We start from the raw sequence: 17,542 nt of genomic DNA, 5'->3' as shown, positions 1-17,542 counted from the left end.
GTTATTATGTTTCTAGTTTGTATTAGCTGTGATATTAAAATCTGTTGGATTACAACCTCTTCAGGTGCTGTGCGTCTTATGAAAAACCTCCCGGTGTGCATACCAGTGACACTGAGATGTGTGCAAAGATACATGAGGAGTTTGCTAAAGAGTTACTCATAAAGGAAGAGGTAACTTAATAAAATTATTTTTGTTGTTCTGGAGCAATGGATGAATATAATTTGAAAGGGCTCACTAACTTTTTCATGCCACCATGACATGACCTAATTTCTTCAAATTTTTCCTCCACAGTCTCTTCTCTTACCTGTTGTACTGGACTCTTTTAATCTGACCACAGACAACTACATCTCCTTCTCAAGCATTTATGGTCTTATAGATGTTGCTCCTGAGCTGCTGGATGAGCAGCTTCCAGTCCTAGATGTGCTTCATCAAGGTGAAGACGAGATGAGAAGCTTTTAGATTAAATAAAAATACATAACATTATTTTTTAACGTTACTTTTCCTTCAGTTTCCCTTCCAGGTGCATCGGTATCAGTGGACATTTCCCAATATGATTTACCAGACGACCCAAGGGAAGAAAGCAAAACAAATGGACGTCTTATAGACTCAGATTTCATAGGTACAAGTTATACACTAAATTTATAACCTGTTAGATTTCATAATCCTTATGGAAAAAGTTAACTATTTTTGGAACAAAAAAATCAATGGAGGTTGAGAAATCTGGGAGTTATACTCACTAGTTTTAGAATAACGTACTATATCCCTTCAACAATTTAGATGGTGGTCTTATTGGCCCTGCACTTACTTTTTATGTTTCTGTAAGGGCGTGTGGTGCTTCCAACTGACATGGAGCTGGACGTGACTCTGACTCTGACCCCAAAGACCAGTCACGCTGATCTCTGTCCGTCCACTTCTGAACTTGAGAAGGAAGAGTTGTCACCGCCCAAAAGACAGTGAGTGAAGATCCCAGTTAGAACTCTGGTCAAACTGCTAATGCAGCTGTTATCCTGATGAGGTTCCATTGGTTTTTCACACATTTCTCACTGATATCAGTCCACTACATGTGCCTGATTTTCTTTCGGTTCGCGTCGTGCACAGTGTAGTATTCTGCTTGTGACATTGATGATTGTCGTGTAGATCTTTGGTGTCAGCGAGAGCTCGCAAAGAGATGGAGACGGCACTTTGGAAAGCAGAGAAGCATCCAACCTCTGTGGTGGGCTTCCTGTTGGCAGGTAACTACACGGTCAAGGTCTGCAGTTTTGTATCTAAAGGGGCACTCCACCAATTTGTATACATTAATATCACTGAACTCACTAAGTGATGGTGTCAGAGTTTACTACTAACTAATAAACTACTAAAAATAAATAAAATATTTCATATATATACATATATTAATATGGGAAATGAACAACAATCTAATATATTTCTAAAGTTTAATGATGAAAGCTATCATATATAAAGAGCGATTGCAAAAATATATAGACTGATGTCATTTATCTGTTTGTACCATTAAGAAAAAAGCAAAAGTGGTGTAATATCTCATCAAATGTTCAAATTTAAAAAATAGAATTTATTATTATTATATTTGTTATGATTATTAGACGGACAAAGGTGACATGCTATTAAAGATCTACTCTGGAAATTGTGCCTCTGCAGCTCTAAAACATTTAAGAATATTTTTAAGTCAAAAGGTTTGAGAAGTAGTTTTCATAATTAAGTTTGTGAGAAGGTGTAAAAGAAAATTTTTAACTTATTTTATCTTTTTCATTTTACTTTTAGAAGTCGGATAAATATGTTCCCTGGCCTCTGTCTCGAAGAGCTGCTATACATGTTGAAAACCACTAGATGTCACTGTCCCCCAGAGCTTTTGAGGCTTCATGTGCCCTCACTCCTCTCCACTGGAAACCATTGCATAACCTTTTAACCATTTGAAATTTGAATCCCCTTGTGTGATGAAGTGCCACTCTAATAATGTAATATTATAAAAAAATATATATATTAAGATATTCCTATTTGGATTGTGGGAAGAAATTAGTCTGCTGTATTTTATCACAGAGCCTCAAACATCCGAAGCAGCGGTTGACTTCCAGCCTCTGTCTGAGGCAGTGAAAGTCCTCGAATCGGAGAAACAAAGCTTTATCAGTGCCGAAGGGGAACTGCAGTCAGAGGTGAGGACAGGAGCCTCGCAGGTGTATTTGTGCAGCATCCGAGAGTTCACAGAGAGCATGAGGTCCGAGTCTCCCCCCACCAGAGAGGCAAAGACGGAAGACTTTGAAAAACTGTCACCTGAACCGGACCTGTGTGAGTCTAGTTGTTTTTGTCGTTGTCATTTATATCCCGTTACCATGGTGGTACATGGTATGTAGAACATGTCTGGTGTCTGTGACTCAAACACGTCCTTGTGAACACACGATAACTCAGGAGCAACTTGGTACTTACACCACGTTCAAATGGTATATAGCCCAACGTCAGGATGAAACATTACAGAATGTAAACATAAGGAAATATGATCCGATTAGATATATACTGTTTCTTTGTATGTATTGCTTTAAACTAGTGTTGATGTCTTAGAACATGAGAATGTGAAATTATTGCAGCAGACTTCTTACACACACATCCATGTCCTTTCCCCTCGTCTCCTCTGGTTTCTGTCTCAGTTGGTTATTTCCTCAAGAGTCCGACAAAGAAAACTCCCGAAGCTGAAGCAGAGGACCGTCCTCTCCAAAAAGAGATCCTCGCCAATGATCCGTCTCAGAACAGCCTGCTAATGCAACACATCAACGCAAACATTAAGGAAGTCAAAGCTACAACCTTAAAATTTTCAAAAACTGCAGCCGCCACCACTTACACCAAAGATGACATTTCTGACGTGAGGTTCCCCAAAGTCTCAGCCGCTGCTTCTGCTCACAAGAAAATCACAGCCTCGGGTAGAGACCGCGGGACAGAGCCGCCGAGAGTCCACGCCACCGAGCAGACTGTGTCCTACAGACACGAGATCAGAGACGATCACAGACATCAGCCGGTTACCAGACGTCCACCTGAGAAGGAACTCGACCCTCTCTCCTCATTCATGATGCTTAGATCCCAGCAGACGACTCCAGTTACTGCAGCGACCCAGAGCTCAGCCGGCACGCCAGGTACAGACGCTGCTGCTAATGTGGAAATGTAATGTTATGATGACTGGACACGTGATGCATTCATCAGCTGCTCCTCTTGTAGAGGTTGAAGATGGTTTTCATCACCTTCTTTAAAAAAAAAATCTACCCTCCAAGGTTTTTTGTTATTGTTTTTTCCAAAGATTTTGTTTGTGGCATTTTACCTTATTTGATAGTTGAACCTCTGGAGAGAAATATGTTTTCAGCTTTAACTGAAATAATTGATTATATTTTTTTTTAATTAATGCTGTTTGCTCTTTGGGGGGGGGGGGGTTACAGATATATTTTTTATCATTTTGTACCATTACTGAAGTTCTTCTCTATGTAGGATTTGTTTTTTGGTTCACGACAATGGTTCCACTTGGTCACATTAGAAATGTGGCCACCGGATCTGAGGACATGGCTTTAATTGGCTGCAACCACAGGTTGCACCAATTTATCCTAGAAATGTTTCCTTTTTTCTTTTAACAAATCTTCTTATAAAAAAAAGTTTTGGGCTCTTTGCCAGGCAAAACAAAAACATTTTAAGTCCACTTCACCATGGACTTGTTGTTTTGCTGAAATTTTATTCACGGAACGGTTGATAGATAAATTGAGAGAGATGAAGTCGTGCCAACATTTAAACATTTTTGTGGTTTGGGTTCAAGCTCTCATCCCCCTTTTTTTATCAGCACCAGAGGTCGACCACAAAACACCACCGTCTGAGCTGCGAGCTCCTCCACAGCAGATACAAAGATCGGACAGGAGGCCGACGTATACGAGCGGTGCTGTGTCAGGAAATGCAACCAGAAAGCAGGAAGGAGCTGGTCAGTGGAAAGGTCAGGTCGTCATTCATCCCGTCAGCCAGTCGATCCCTCAGGAGAGACAGGAGAGCAGAGTAATACAGGTCCAAGCCACAGGTACAAGACATTTACACCCCGGGTCAAACCATATTCTGAAAAGAGAACAGCTTCTTCATGACATTCATTTGATGGTTGTTTTGTTTTAAATACACAAGAGGTACTTTTAATTTAGCTTAACATTCTATTGGTGATGCTTGGTATTAAACTTTTAATGTCGGTGCCTTCCCTCCCTCACAGACAGCCAGTGTCGCGCCTACCGTGAGTTGCTCGCCGTCGCTCAGCCTTGTCTGAGCTCTGCCAGGCAGCTGGGGCTCACCTTTCCGGCGTGGGGAGACTTCAGCGGCCTGGCCCCTGACCAAACACACTTCCTCCTCAAGCAGCAGGAGAAGATGCTCTGCAGAGAGCGTGCACACGGCACAGAGCGGGTCACAGGTATGAAGAACAACACACCCCTTCGAGAGTCTGGTCCATATTGACATGATTTCTGCAGATTTGTCAGCTGCACATTCGTGGCTGAATATACATTCTGCAGAAACGAATCCATGGAACCAACATTTGAAAGCTGTAAATTCCCTCGTGTTTTTCGTGCAGATCAGGAACTGCTCTTCAAACAGGCTTCTCTGATTCATGGGCTGGTGACATTCAAGGAGCTGCTGCTGAAGTGCGACCTCAGCACTGCATTGGGTCAGTTTAACTCGGTGAACTCTGCAGAAACCACATACTGTGAGACCTTACAGCCTCCTCCTTATGATCCGTAGTGTACTTGACCATGGCCGCCGAGGCGTGTTCGGAGCCAGGTCTGCAGCAGCTGGTGAAGAGGCTGCAGATCATCCTTTTCCTCAGTCACAACAACCAGGAGCCCGACCTCAAACTGCAGGAGCTGCAGCAGCTGCTGGCTGCACGGCTGCACAGCATGACAGGACAGAACAACTTGGAGAAAGTCAGTGTCCACAACAATAGGGAAAAACTGTGTGCTGTGGTTTTGCTGAATTAATTGTGTACAAATTGTGTTTTATTTTGGTTGCTGAAAGGTGTAAAAACTATTGTTTCGTAAACTGCAGTGTAAGTTAATCAAGAATATGACGGAAGACAAATGGATAAAATGCATATCAAAAGTGTTCCACAAATCTTCAGTGATCATGACCACACTATCTACTATAAAACTTCCTTTGACCATTTACTTATGTTCTGTTTTACCATCATCCATAATGTTTCAGGGTTCATTTGTGATCCTTGTTGTCTTTCTGTAGATTCTTGTCATATTATCAGTTGACTCCGACGACAGCAGATCTACAATCATCAACAGCTTGAGCCAAGTGGCCGGTGAGCAGCTCCTGATTTTCTTTCAGTCATTCATTTACTGTATATGAGCTAAACCACTGGGCAGTCAAAGCAAAGTATGTTCATGTTTTTTGTTTTTTATTCTCCCAGGTGCAGCAATAACTGCGGTTTGTCCTGAGGAGAACAAGACCAAACTGAACAGTGCCAGTGTTGTCGGCAGGTAATGAGGATAATTATACCCGAGCCAAAGTGCAGTCAACCTGAAAACACAGAGAGAAATCACTAATAGCACCAGCAGCATGATGATTGGTCAATTAATTTGATCAGTTAATAAGCATTGGACCAGAGCAACAATATAATAAGTAAATGTAAATGTAACGTCATAACTAAAAAGATTTTTCTTTGCGCTTCAAAGACACATTCATATAAGTCCTATTTCCATGTTCTGCACCAACAATAAAGACACAAAGTATACACGATGAACTGCAGCCTGGACACAGACAAATGACTAAGAGACGACTTAGGAGCTTTGGTGCTGGCCGGATTCAGATGCCATATTTTTTACCCGAGTAAGGGTCTTAGTGTAATTCCAGATCCTCGCACTGTTTTTAGGGTGTTGCTCTTTGTTTTGGGAGTGTTTCTTCATTTTATTTTATGAATACCTGGTACAAAAACAAGTCCTTTAAGCAAAAATATGGAGTGTTACTAAAATATTTCAAGCTGCTCTGCTGTGTTCTTTTTAACTCTCCTGTCCCGTGTGTTGACCAGCGTGTGTGACAGTGTGTGCACGGTGGTGAACGAGCAGCATATAGGCCCCGACTTCCCATGGGACAGCTTCAGTCTGGTGGTGGAGTACGATCATCCAGGCCAGTCTCCATGGTCCACAGTCTGCAGAGAGAGGAGCATCAGTCACTTCACCTTCAACACCAGCATCTCTGACACTGGTCCGCTGCCACCAAATGCATATTATTCACATGTACTGTGCAGTCATGTTTATTTTTCAATAAATGTATGTTTTTGTCTTTCCATAAAGAGGAGGAGAAAGCCTCTTGGTGCCTGGAAGACAACGTGCCTTATGTGTTGTTTGTGACGGACAAGCTCCTGAACCGTCCACTGCTGCTACAGACGCTGGAGTCAGAGTAAATTCTCCCGTTTCATCCCGTCAAGTCTCATTACATTATATCCAGCATACGTGTAGTAAGAGTGGTTGAGAGGATTTCCAATCTATTGCTGTATTTAGTCCTTGGACGTCATCTTACCAGAAATTTGAAAGTCTGTACAGAAACCAAATTTGATATCCCTTACTTATTAGGTCAATTCCATGTCGTTTACTGGAAAGTCACCCTTTATCATTTAATTGCCATATGGTGAGATGTGTTTGTGTTGTGGTTTAATACACAGGTTTAATATGACCGTGTTGGAGCGGAGCCTGTGTCCGTCCATGCAGATGCTCGGAGGGAGCCATCACTACGCCGTGATCACAGTGGATGAAAGTACTGCTATCGTCATTCAGGTACAGGGGACGTGAACCAGAGACGCACACAGCCTCCTTCACACAACACTAATCTGCTGGATTAACTCTGCATTTTCACCTCCCACTACTGATTTTCTGGAGAACTGCATGGAGATGCTGAAAAACAAAATTCATTTTAAAAGTGTTGCTGCTTTCACGTTATGGCTTTTAATGTAAAAATTATGTTTTGTTGACAGAGGCTTAAAGTACAAATGATTGTAATTAACTAGAGTATGAAAACATTATTTAGGACAAACTCAGAGCAGCAGTGATGATTATAATGTGATTATTTTTGTTACAGATTGATTTAGTGCATTACTCTAAATTAAACATGTGAGCTCTTGTTGTAAACTACATATGTTGTATGTCAATATTAGTTTTAAAATAATAACAAAACAAAAAATATATATATATATATATTGTACATTACATTTAATTCAGTGTGTGCATGTATGTGTGTAGGAGCAGGAGGAGCTGGATCAGGAACAAGCCAGTGAGGGACTGGTGATGAGGCTGACTGCTCTTTCTCTTCAGTACAACCGCTGTTGGCTCATCCTGCACTGCCCGGACATCCAGGGAGGAGGGTCAGAGTGCACACACACAAAGTCACACACTCAAACACACACAAATGGATAAACGTGTCATAGAGAATAGAGACTCCATTACTGTTTCTGGTCTGTGTGATGGCAGATTTTCCAGCGAAGCCTTCGGTAACGTGGTGTTGGTTTATTCGTCCCTGGTGCTGTTTGGAACGAAGTCCAAGGATCTAGACGTAAAGGTAGAACATGTCAAATCCAGGCAATTAATTTTTCTGCCTTTTACTGTTCGTTTTTCAGCAATTCTCTAATTCCTTGATGTCAAACGTTTTCTCTTAAGTGTCATTTTTGTTGAAGTGTAGACAGGAGCAGCACCCCTTAGTGGCCATATTGGTAGCTACCTTACCTAGCTGTGTTGGTGTGGGTGTGTTGTTTCACATAACAGTGGAATACATATACATCACAATGTGTAATGTATAATGCACAATGACATATGATCCAGGTAGTGCAGACGGAGGAGCAGATTTATGTGTTTAAAGGCTTAGTAAGAGGCCAGAATACACCAGTGGTTTGTAATACTCAGAATTTTACTGCAGCAAACATAACTATAGGTATCTAGTGACAGAAAATAGAAATACCACAAGTATAAGTACCTCAAAATTGTACTTGTACTTCAGTAATGTACAATAGAGTTACACTCAACGCTGATAGAAATGTTTGTTTCAGGTGCTGATCGTGTCGGAGGTTTTGGAAATTGCCAAGTGGATCAGTCAGATCTGCTTCCACTGCCTGACGTCCAGTGACAGGGATCCTCTGGGCTTCCTCAACAGAGACTGGTTGACTGTGATGCCTTCACAGGTAGAGTCACACACAAAAAAAAAAACCTCACAGAGAGTAAACCATTAGAGAAAGTTCAGTCCTGTTTTTATCATTTGAGAAACAACTGTAAAATCAACCCGTTTTGATGCATTTATTCCATCTAATGTGGACGACTGTAGCTCTCTATGTTCTGCACTATGTAAAAAAAAATCAAATCCCATTAGTTAATTCAATTCCCATTTCTTCCAGAATACAGATTAAAATACCTAATCTGTCTACCTAATTAAATTAAAAAATAAATATGTACAAGCGTGTTTACTTACATCAGCAGAAAAATATTTTCTCACAATTTTTAAGTTTATATGTGCAATTACAGGAGCATGTGTGTTTTCTGTCGTGGCAACTAAACTGTGACAGCTACTTCTGTATTTTCTTTTTTTTTATACGTTTTTTCAACTGACTTGTATGTTTTATACATACAATGTACAATATGCCACTATGTGAGAGCTTAAACAACCTTTTCCTTTTCCCGTCAGGAGGAAAAGTGTCTGTTGCAATTTCCGAGTATCAGCCCTCTGGTCGGTCAGCTCATGCTGAAGAGAGCACCGTCCTTCCAGTGGCTACTGGGGGCCTCGCGATCTCAGCTGAACGAGCTTCTCCCCGAGGTGCCACATAAAGTCCTCAAGGTGATCCGGACCACTGCATTTCAAATATGCAAAAAAATCATTATTTGCACTTTTGACATGTTGAGTCAAACTGTGTAACTGAAAAATGAATTAATTCAAAGAAATATTTCATAGAGAAACACATTAATTCTTCAGGTGGTTGTGACCTGCATGATTAGGTGTCAATCTATGCTCACATTTAGAAAACACTGCTGGTCCAAACACACAGGACAAAGCATGTCTCCATGGAAAGGACAAAAATAGATTAATACATTTAAAGAAATAATACAGCACAAGAACATTAAAACTAGTACATCAAAAATAAAAATGTAAAACGAGAATTTAGAACATATTTTATTTCCTCCAAAATATAAAACTACATAAACAAAAAAACACTTCCAATGGACCAAAACTTGTATTGAAACCTCCAACAGGAATATCCTCCTCCTGGGAGAGATGATCAAAAATATTTTATATTAGATTCTGTTAAAGAGTAAAAGAGATCTGTTCCTCATACGCGTTCCAAAGATCGAGACGCTCTCTCTTCAGAAGGATGTTGTCGCGTGTAATCCCTAATCTTTCGTCCGGATGATTGGACGGATAATGCAAACTGAATTTGACAGTTCAACATTTACAAGCTTCTTTTCTCTACTCGGTTTTTAGCTGTTCAGTGACACCACCGCCCTGTACACACGGATCGCCGTCACCAACCAGCCAGAGACTCAGACAGTCGTCGCCGAGACAAACCATCAAACCTCCCAGCCGCACCCCCCACCCACCACCTCCCATCCTCCTCCAGAGCCGTTCTGTGGCCAACACAACGCCAGCTTCCTGTTCGGAGCTGAGAGCGAACAGGACCCCGGCCTGGCGGTGTACGATGAAAACTCTTCAGATTTCAGACTCGACCTGAGGAGCTGTTCCCCTGGCAGTCTAGGTGTTTACCTGCAGAACGTACCGGTGCGGACAAGCGATGAGCTGTGGAGAAAGGAGGCAGAGTTTTCTGGACTGAAAAGCAGAGCTGGAGCCGTGGGCAGAGTCGTGAGGAGGGTAAACGACGAGTGGACACTCGGGCCTTCGCCGAACCTCAGCGGCTTCATCAACTTCCTACGCACTGCTGACGACAGTCCTCTCAGACTGGACTCCACATTCAGCTGCAGCCCTGTGCAGCAGCAGCCGCCTGAGGTCCACGCTCAAACGTACACATACTATGACGACAATCACGTCACCCGCAGGCCGAGCACCCCCACAGGGCTCCCGCTGTGGGGTCAAGGCGAGAGCAGCAGCGACTGGCTCTCCGACAGCAACGGAATGACAGCAGGTTCAGTCAAGTACGGCTCCAATCGCTGGATAGGACGAGAGAGGAAGAGGAGAGGAGAGGCTGCAGGCTTGGCTGGAACAGGTGAATGGTGGCGAGTATGAAGTTTGGGCAATCATGTGTCTGAAAATAAAGCTCTTGCTCCGCTAAAAGTGGTAGATGAAATTACTCATACATTTACTAATTCTTTTGCAGATTTTTTGGGGGGAAATTTATAAAAAATGTGCTCTAAATTTGGATGGAAAACTTTGCCAGTATTCGATATCCATAAAAAATTGTCTCAAATAACAGATGGGGTGCATTTAATTTGACTTTCTATGAAGGAAAGGCTGTGAGCTTTAACATTTTTAATGTTAAAAATCAGAAGAAGTGTTGAGTTTCATTCATCATGGCTAAACATCGTTCAGGGAAAAAATGGCATAGTGATCGAACCACTGATATGACTGGGGAAATCAGAAATGAATTGTTTTTTTTTTTACAGTGTTGACGCCACTGAAGAAAGGGAGGCTGAGCTATGAGAGGGTTCCCGGCAGAAGTGACGGACAGACGAGGCTCAAACTGTTTTAAGCACGAACGCTTCCTCATTCCTCTTTGTGGAGACGAGAGAGAAAATATCACGTGACAGTTTTGTTCAATTCAAGTTGTTTGTTGCATTTTAGCTTGCAAGTTTTTATTCAGAGGAAATTACATTTTAACTTGACCGCAAATAAAAGTTTCCATTAATTGGATCAAATCTCCACATTTTAAAAGCAACATTACCGTTTTCTTTTTGAAACTGTGATGGCAATAAAAGAAAAAAAGGTTGGATGGAACGTGATTGATCAAAACCTGTTTAGTGACTTAGTTCATATTAAATACTAATATATAAAATACAAATATAAAGCATTATATGTTCATACTTTAAAAATGTTATTTAATAATAATTTAACACTAGTTTTACTTGTTTAAAGACTGACGTTTTTTTTCACAGCATTGATGTAGTTATTTGTGATTTATTAAATTAAGCCTTTAAACACTTGTTCATTATGTCATTATTTAATCCTGCCTCCTGTAACGTCTCCTGTTGATATATAAACAGATAATCAATGGTAATATATAATATAATATAATTTTTTTTTTATGTCTTGATTTTAAGTTAAACATTATAGTTGTTGAAAATTATGCACATAAACATTTAAAAAACACCTTACATCTACATTGTGTAATAAACCATTATGTTTCTAAGTCATAAATGAGAGGTGGGTCCCAATTTGTTTTAACAAAATAAGATTGAACATTAAGATTACAGCTGTGTGCACATTTTTGCTTTTGTTGTCCTCCACACCGAGCATGCTCAGCAGTAAAAAAAAAACAAAAAAACAAATTGTGATTTATGGTTGGAGGACTGGGATCGGGGGGTCTTTCCCAGCACTGAACTGATAAAGTCTCTCATTTTCGCGGCTCCAATGGCGAGGCCATTTTTTTCCCCTCTTTCATTTAGTGAAGCAATCCCCTTATCATCGTCTCTCAGCATGTGGAGAGAGTGCTTATCTTCACGAGCCAGCAGAGTGAAGCCAGCTCCCTCAGGAATGATCCCCAGACAAAGACGACCCCCGGGGGACACTGACTACAAGCCTCCCTGCCTCTGGACAGCCATACCCAGCACCGGCCAGCCACCATCAATAACCAGCAGCCTTTCTCTTCTTTTTTTTCCTTTTTTTTTTTTACATTCTCTCTTTCTGGCCTCTAACACGCTGTGGACAAACAAAGAGAAAATGGTGGGGTTTTTTTAATGGCTCAGGAACAAAAGGCAGCCGACTGGATGGTCAAAAGAGACCCCCGTATGAAGCTCGGTAAACAGCGGCGTGATGGTGCAGTAATTGCCCCTGACTGTTACTTTAGAGAGATACTGTGGGAATTAACAGGCTGCTTAGACCAAAAGCCATTCTTCAGGCACTGGATCCTCCGGTGGCTACAGCTGCAAAGGTCACACAGCCGTTCCCATTAATCACAGACAACAGTCAACAATCACCTGTGTGTTTCCTGTACGTTTCCTTTTGGTTATGTACCAACTTTAGGTCACAAGTGATGGACAGATTTTGAATCCTAGAGGGAAATAGGAGTTTTCCCCCCATGTTTAGCATTTATAAGCAGCATATAAACATAAATAATGGCTTGAGAGAGACGCTTAAAGACTATCAGTTTAATTGATTTGGCTTAAACCTGAGCCTTAGTCTGAGTCTTTGGTGATTAAACTCTAGAGGAGTCTTAATCGATTCTAATCGCACAATATTTCAATGAACAGATCACAAAAAGAGAGGATATTTTCTTACTTCACCAGGCAGCAGCAGATTCTTAGATAAAATACACATGAAAATTATTTGTGGATAAGAGGAGCCAGCAAATTAACGCTAAATGTATTAAACCTAATGGTGATACAGATAAAGTCAGGTGATCACCAAAGTCAATAAGGTTCATGTTCCTGGGACCATGAATGTAAAACATTTTATAGCATTTCATCCAATGTCAAGTTAAGCAATTTCAGTCTGGACCAAGTGTCCGATGCCGACATCCCTAAAACCACAGCACCATCATGGATTCGAGCTGCTGCCTCGTGGTTGTTCGCCTCCGCCAGCCAGAAACAAATTCATATTTAGTTATGATTACTGTTTTAATTCTTCAGTTGTGGCAAAAAAACAACAGGTTTTATCAGGTCCTTTGGTCCACAGTGACCTTTGACCTTTGGCAACCAAAACCTAACAATGAAAGTTTATGTAAAAATTTGAAAGAAATTCCCTCAGGGCGCTCCTGAGATATCATATTCACAAAAATGGGACAGACAGACAACCCCAAAACATATAATACCTCCGACCACGGCTGTCGCCAGGGGAAAACAAGATTGAGAAGAAAAAAAAGTTTTCACCATTTTTCTCCACTGCATCAACTCCACAACCAAGTGAAAAAAAAAAAAATTCTTATGCAAATCACATCTGGTCAGCTGTTGCCGTTTTTGGCTGAACTGTAGCCGTGACGCTGGGATAAACTTTTCAGAGACACGAGTCGCGTCGTTTTCGTCCCCTGCTTATCGTGCAGACTCCAACACACTGGCCAAACCACCCGACGGCGTGCGTGCGTGCATGTCTGCGGACCTGCGGTGGAGGCCGGGCGGACCCGGGGAGCGGCGGCGCCTGGCCTGCAGGTGCAGCCTCTTGGACGTGCAGCAGGGCCCATGAATGGCCGATTCAGAAAAGGGCCCCCATCGGGCCTGTTCTCCAGGCCCCGGGGCTAATCCCAGTCCCTAATCGGATTATGTAAATTCCTACTCCACACACAGACTTTTATGGAAGGCTGCGTCTTTGAAACAACACTTGAAGGGTGTAAAAGGAACAGTGACAATTGGTTAAACTAGACTAGTTTTTTTTATCTAGGCGGAGAAGGTTTTAAAGTGGGAGGCAGAGGAGAGGGGTGAGGAGTGGCTGGAGAGAGGTAAGTTAGGACGCTGTGCTCTCCCCCATTTTCCCCTCCCTGTAATTTATGTGTCCCCTTGGAATGGCTCAACAAGATTACCATAGTCATAACAAAACCCATATTGTTGGACTGTCAATCTGGATATGGTATTTTTACCTTCTGTGGTCCAATCAGCCGGAAATTCAATAGCGGAGCAGCGAGCGATATCAATGTCTTTTTCCACGGTGGAGGTGGGTTGTCCGACGCCTTGTCAGAAAAAAACAAACAGAAAAGAACACGTGTCCACAGCGAGTGAGAGAAGGATCAGGGAGACGAACGTCTCAGTTTAACGTCAATGGGAATGCATTTGTCACCTTTGGTGCTAACCTTCAAGGATTAAATGAGCAATGAATCATAAATGCAGCACAAATAGTCACTTAAAAGGCTGTTGAATCATGAAAGCACCCCCCCACACACATAAAAAGACCCCAAATGGCCTCAAATGTTGCACAGAAACACCTGAAAATCATATTTAGTGAGTGTTTATGAACAATATAACCCTGAAGTCGTCTCTACCGGTTAAGCAGGAGGGGTGTGTGTGTGTGTGTGTGTGTGTTTTAACAATCACTTCTCAGTTAACACCAACCTCCTCGACAGCACACGTCACACAATAGGCTTCAACCCTGCTATAAAAATGTGGGATGGGAGCATGCAGCAGTCTTCCCCCCTCTATTCTCATCCCTCCCTCCCTCCCTCTCTTTCTCTTCCACTTGCTCCTTCCCTCTCGCTCATAAGGATTTCTCAGCGAGCATGAGAAGACGCAGCTGAGTGGACATTTAAACCCCCCCCCCCCGGACTCTGATGACCTGCCAACGCTGCGACTGAGACCTCCGTTTACCTTTTTTCTGCGAACACAACACAGGTGAGATATTTATGGTTTTGACAGAGTGCAGGAGTCCTCTCCCTTGAGGCCATGTTGTTTCTACGCAGGTCAAGTAAATACTTAAATCAAAAATGTGTATGTTTTAAGAAGAGACACTGGGTGTTGTCTTCGCAACTGTCATGTAACAGTGAATAAATAATGTGCAGTTATCATTCAGACATTTTGTTTTGTTGTAGATCACCCTTTATTGAACAAATTTGCTTGCATTATGAATTCATTATAAACCATTTATCAAAAATGTATGTATACATACATATATACACATATATGTATGTATACATATGTATATATAATTTGATCTTCCACTTAATGAAAGGTCTGTTAAACATTTATGTAATTTTATGACCTGGTATAACCCAAAATAAAAAATAAAATAAAAATTGTGAAAAAACAAATTAGGCTGGTTATATTTTGCAGAGAAACCAACGTTGTTGTTACATTTTTAGAAATAATTTTCTATCAATGGCTTATGTTTGTGACATTTACATTATCTGTAATTTCTTCTTGCAGTCAGTCACCTCAGCAACAGGGCTGCAACTAACAATTATTTTTCATTGTAGATTAAATTTCAGACCATTCTCAAAATGTATAAACTGTCAAAATTAAATATTCGCGAAAAATGCCTTGTTTTGGCCTAAGGTCAAAGATATTCAGTTCATGTGTGACAAATTCCGAGAGGAAAATCTTCGCGACTTTAAAAACGATTATTCCATTACCAAAGACAGCTGCTGATTAATTTCCCCTCAATCGATTGATCGTTGCAGCTCTACTCTACGGCACCATGACCAGGAAGGTGTTCACCAACACGAGGGAGCGCTGGCGCCAGCACAACGTCAACACCGCCTTCGCGGAGCTGCGCAAGCTCATCCCCACCCATCCACCGGAGAAGAAGCTGAGCAAGAACGAGATCCTGCGCCTGGCCATGCGCTACATCAACTTCCTGGTGCAGCTGCTGGAGAGCCAGAGCGGCCAGCCGGCCAGCCACTCCCCCACCGCGCTGCTCACCTTCCTCAAAGGGAACATGGAGCAGCTGCAGTCCCCACCACACACCTGGGCCCTGAACAGTGACACCGAAGCGCCGTCACCGGGGTCGAGCTGCGACAGCGCCGAGGCCTGGTAGAAAACACAGCTCGGGAAATTTACTTGAGTGGACTTTTCCCCGAGTCTTAAAAAACTGATCTCGGTCCTTTCTCAAGATTCCTTTTTGTCCCTGCATTTGTCACCTTCAGAGCAGAAGATGCAATATTGTGTGATTTCTTTTTGTGGACTCCAAATGTGGCCGCCTCCCTCGCTGATCAGTGTTTAAATATGATTTGCAGGTGAAAATTTAATTTGTATTCTGCATGGATGTGTTAAAACCTGGATGTACAATATTCCCCTTCATGTCTTCATGTTAATATTCCTTGTTGCCGTCCTGCCTGGAACTAATTTACTTTTGCAATAAGAGGATGTTTTGCCAATGAGGAAAATGGAGGGGATTAAGGAATTTCTCATTTAAAGCAATAGATTCTGCGAGGCATTTGAAAAGATAATGGCTCCGCCAATTCTCCAGACTGCAATCATCTCAAAAAGCCAAGGGCACTTTTTTTATTTAAATCGACATGCTGTTTTTTTTTTCTTCTTGAGGAGACAAAAATCTGACCTTTCTTTTCAATTATCAAGGTTACGTGACTTCTGAAGAATCATTTCCAAGAAAGACTATTTCCTGTTTCACGGCTCAGTGTTTGTAAAAAAAATATACGCATGTAACATGGCCAAAGATTATGAATTGATTGTCTACTGTGAAGAGTGTGCAAATTGTCGATACCTCTTTTGTAAGTTATTTTCGGTTTTATTGTGAATATACAGTATGTTATTTATTTGAACTATTTATTTAAATGAATGATTTGTTAATAAAAAAAAAACTCCTGAATCTTTGTGGTGAAAGAGGTCACTCGTCGAGTACAGGCAGGTTTTTTAATATGTGGTGCATATGTACTGGAAAAGGAAACTTTAAAGAGTCAGTATGCAAATTCAAAAGAACAAGAGATGTTTTTTGGACACTGGCACAAAGCAAATACAGGATGGCTGGAAATAATTTGATAGAGGGGAAAACAGCTCCAGTAACAGTGAAGAAAACAAACAAAATCAAAATTATAATCCCTTAAATACTTGGAAAAGCACTTTGCTTTCATTTCCCGTTTGAATAAAATGGTTTGTTCATTTTTTGTACTAATAGCAAAAGGAGTATACTAAGACAGTTGTTGTAGTGTAAACAACCAGTGTCCGATTCCCACTGTGGAAGACGCGCCTGGTGGGTGAAGTTAAGAGCACACTCTTTGTTCGTGCTCAATAAGCCCAGAGACGTTTGTCCGAATGTCCTGTGATGACCGTGTGGACACAAGCTGGCCTCGGCTCTCCGTCCATTGACTGGAGGTCCGAGAGAAGAAGCGCTGAAAGTGACAGCTTAACTTTGTGACCCCCCGAGGTCAGAGGCCACTCTGCAGTCAAACACTGACCAGTTGACCAGCAACGTGCAGATGTTTTCTCAGTGAAAATGCCGCCGCGTTGTTGCCGCTCGCAGTTTTTCAACAGCGCCAAAGCCATAACTGTTGTGTACAGTATATGAATCATGTAAAGCGACAACAGAAATGACAGAAACCAACAGTAGATTCCTGTCAGAGTCTAATCAGTCCACGTAAACACAAAGAAAAGCAACTGAGCAATGTAAAAACTGTTGCAATGCAGCTTTTGCGATGCTTTTTTACGGGCAACACCTCGAATGAAGACAAAACAAAATACGCAGAGCTCAAATTGCGGCAGCAGTTAACATTTTTTGTATGTATTATGTATGTTTATATTATAACATCCCAGAGTCGAAGGTGACATCTCCATTGCTTGATTTGTCAGATCAACAGTCCAACAGACAGGTTACAATAATATAAAATTGGGAAAAACAGCAACTATTTTCTGTCATTGGTTTGCTAAATGAAATAATCAGGAATTACTGTTATTATTTATTCCCAGTTCGGAATCAATAAAGTACATCCATCTATCTATCTATCTAT

General features: G+C 41.5%; 2 protein-coding genes and 1 long non-coding RNA gene across 3 annotated transcripts in view; 2 read left to right on the top strand and 1 right to left on the bottom strand.

Annotated features, from left to right (window-relative positions):
* The window catches only part of LOC118313472 (protein shortage in chiasmata 1 ortholog), a 13,714-nt gene extending 2,368 nt beyond the window's left edge, over positions 1-11,346 (top strand). The window contains exons 6-27 of the mRNA XM_047329244.1: positions 65-170; positions 292-433; positions 509-619; positions 824-953; positions 1,138-1,232; positions 2,056-2,301; positions 2,658-3,137; positions 3,827-4,054; positions 4,235-4,429; positions 4,589-4,681; positions 4,756-4,937; positions 5,248-5,320; positions 5,429-5,498; positions 6,047-6,222; positions 6,312-6,417; positions 6,680-6,791; positions 7,254-7,375; positions 7,482-7,569; positions 8,054-8,185; positions 8,683-8,832; positions 9,475-10,210; positions 10,608-11,346. Of these exons, the coding sequence (XP_047185200.1) occupies positions 65-170; positions 292-433; positions 509-619; positions 824-953; positions 1,138-1,232; positions 2,056-2,301; positions 2,658-3,137; positions 3,827-4,054; positions 4,235-4,429; positions 4,589-4,681; positions 4,756-4,937; positions 5,248-5,320; positions 5,429-5,498; positions 6,047-6,222; positions 6,312-6,417; positions 6,680-6,791; positions 7,254-7,375; positions 7,482-7,569; positions 8,054-8,185; positions 8,683-8,832; positions 9,475-10,210; positions 10,608-10,693 (3,859 nt within the window). The 3' untranslated portion in view covers positions 10,694-11,346. The remainder of the gene's footprint in view (positions 1-64; positions 171-291; positions 434-508; positions 620-823; positions 954-1,137; positions 1,233-2,055; positions 2,302-2,657; positions 3,138-3,826; positions 4,055-4,234; positions 4,430-4,588; positions 4,682-4,755; positions 4,938-5,247; positions 5,321-5,428; positions 5,499-6,046; positions 6,223-6,311; positions 6,418-6,679; positions 6,792-7,253; positions 7,376-7,481; positions 7,570-8,053; positions 8,186-8,682; positions 8,833-9,474; positions 10,211-10,607) is intronic.
* Positions 7,451-13,834, bottom strand: LOC124849721. Its single transcript, XR_007030179.1, has 3 exons — positions 13,730-13,834; positions 7,981-8,845; positions 7,451-7,557 (listed from the first exon to the last, which is right to left on the bottom strand). It is a non-coding gene; the product is annotated as an uncharacterized LOC124849721 (long non-coding RNA).
* A 56-nt stretch (positions 13,835-13,890) lies between these two features.
* tal2 (T-cell acute lymphocytic leukemia 2) lies at positions 13,891-16,407 on the top strand. Its single transcript, XM_035638927.2, has 2 exons — positions 13,891-14,474; positions 15,260-16,407. The coding sequence occupies exon 2, from the start codon at positions 15,277-15,279 to the stop codon at positions 15,613-15,615; it is 339 nt and encodes a 112-aa protein (XP_035494820.1). The 5' UTR covers positions 13,891-14,474; positions 15,260-15,276; the 3' UTR covers positions 15,616-16,407.
* The last annotated feature ends 1,135 nt before the right edge of the window (positions 16,408-17,542 follow it).

This window comes from Scophthalmus maximus, chromosome 19, assembly GCF_022379125.1.
Source record: "Scophthalmus maximus strain ysfricsl-2021 chromosome 19, ASM2237912v1, whole genome shotgun sequence".
Classification (NCBI taxonomy): domain Eukaryota; kingdom Metazoa; phylum Chordata; class Actinopteri; order Pleuronectiformes; family Scophthalmidae; genus Scophthalmus; species Scophthalmus maximus.
This window is presented reverse-complemented; position numbering and strand designations above follow the sequence as displayed.

Bases quoted from the DNA above. Each gene is read 5' to 3' on its own strand.
- tal2 (XM_035638927.2), top strand. From the start codon at position 15,277: ATGACCAGGAAGGTGTTCACCAACACGAGGGAGCGCTGGCGCCAGCAC.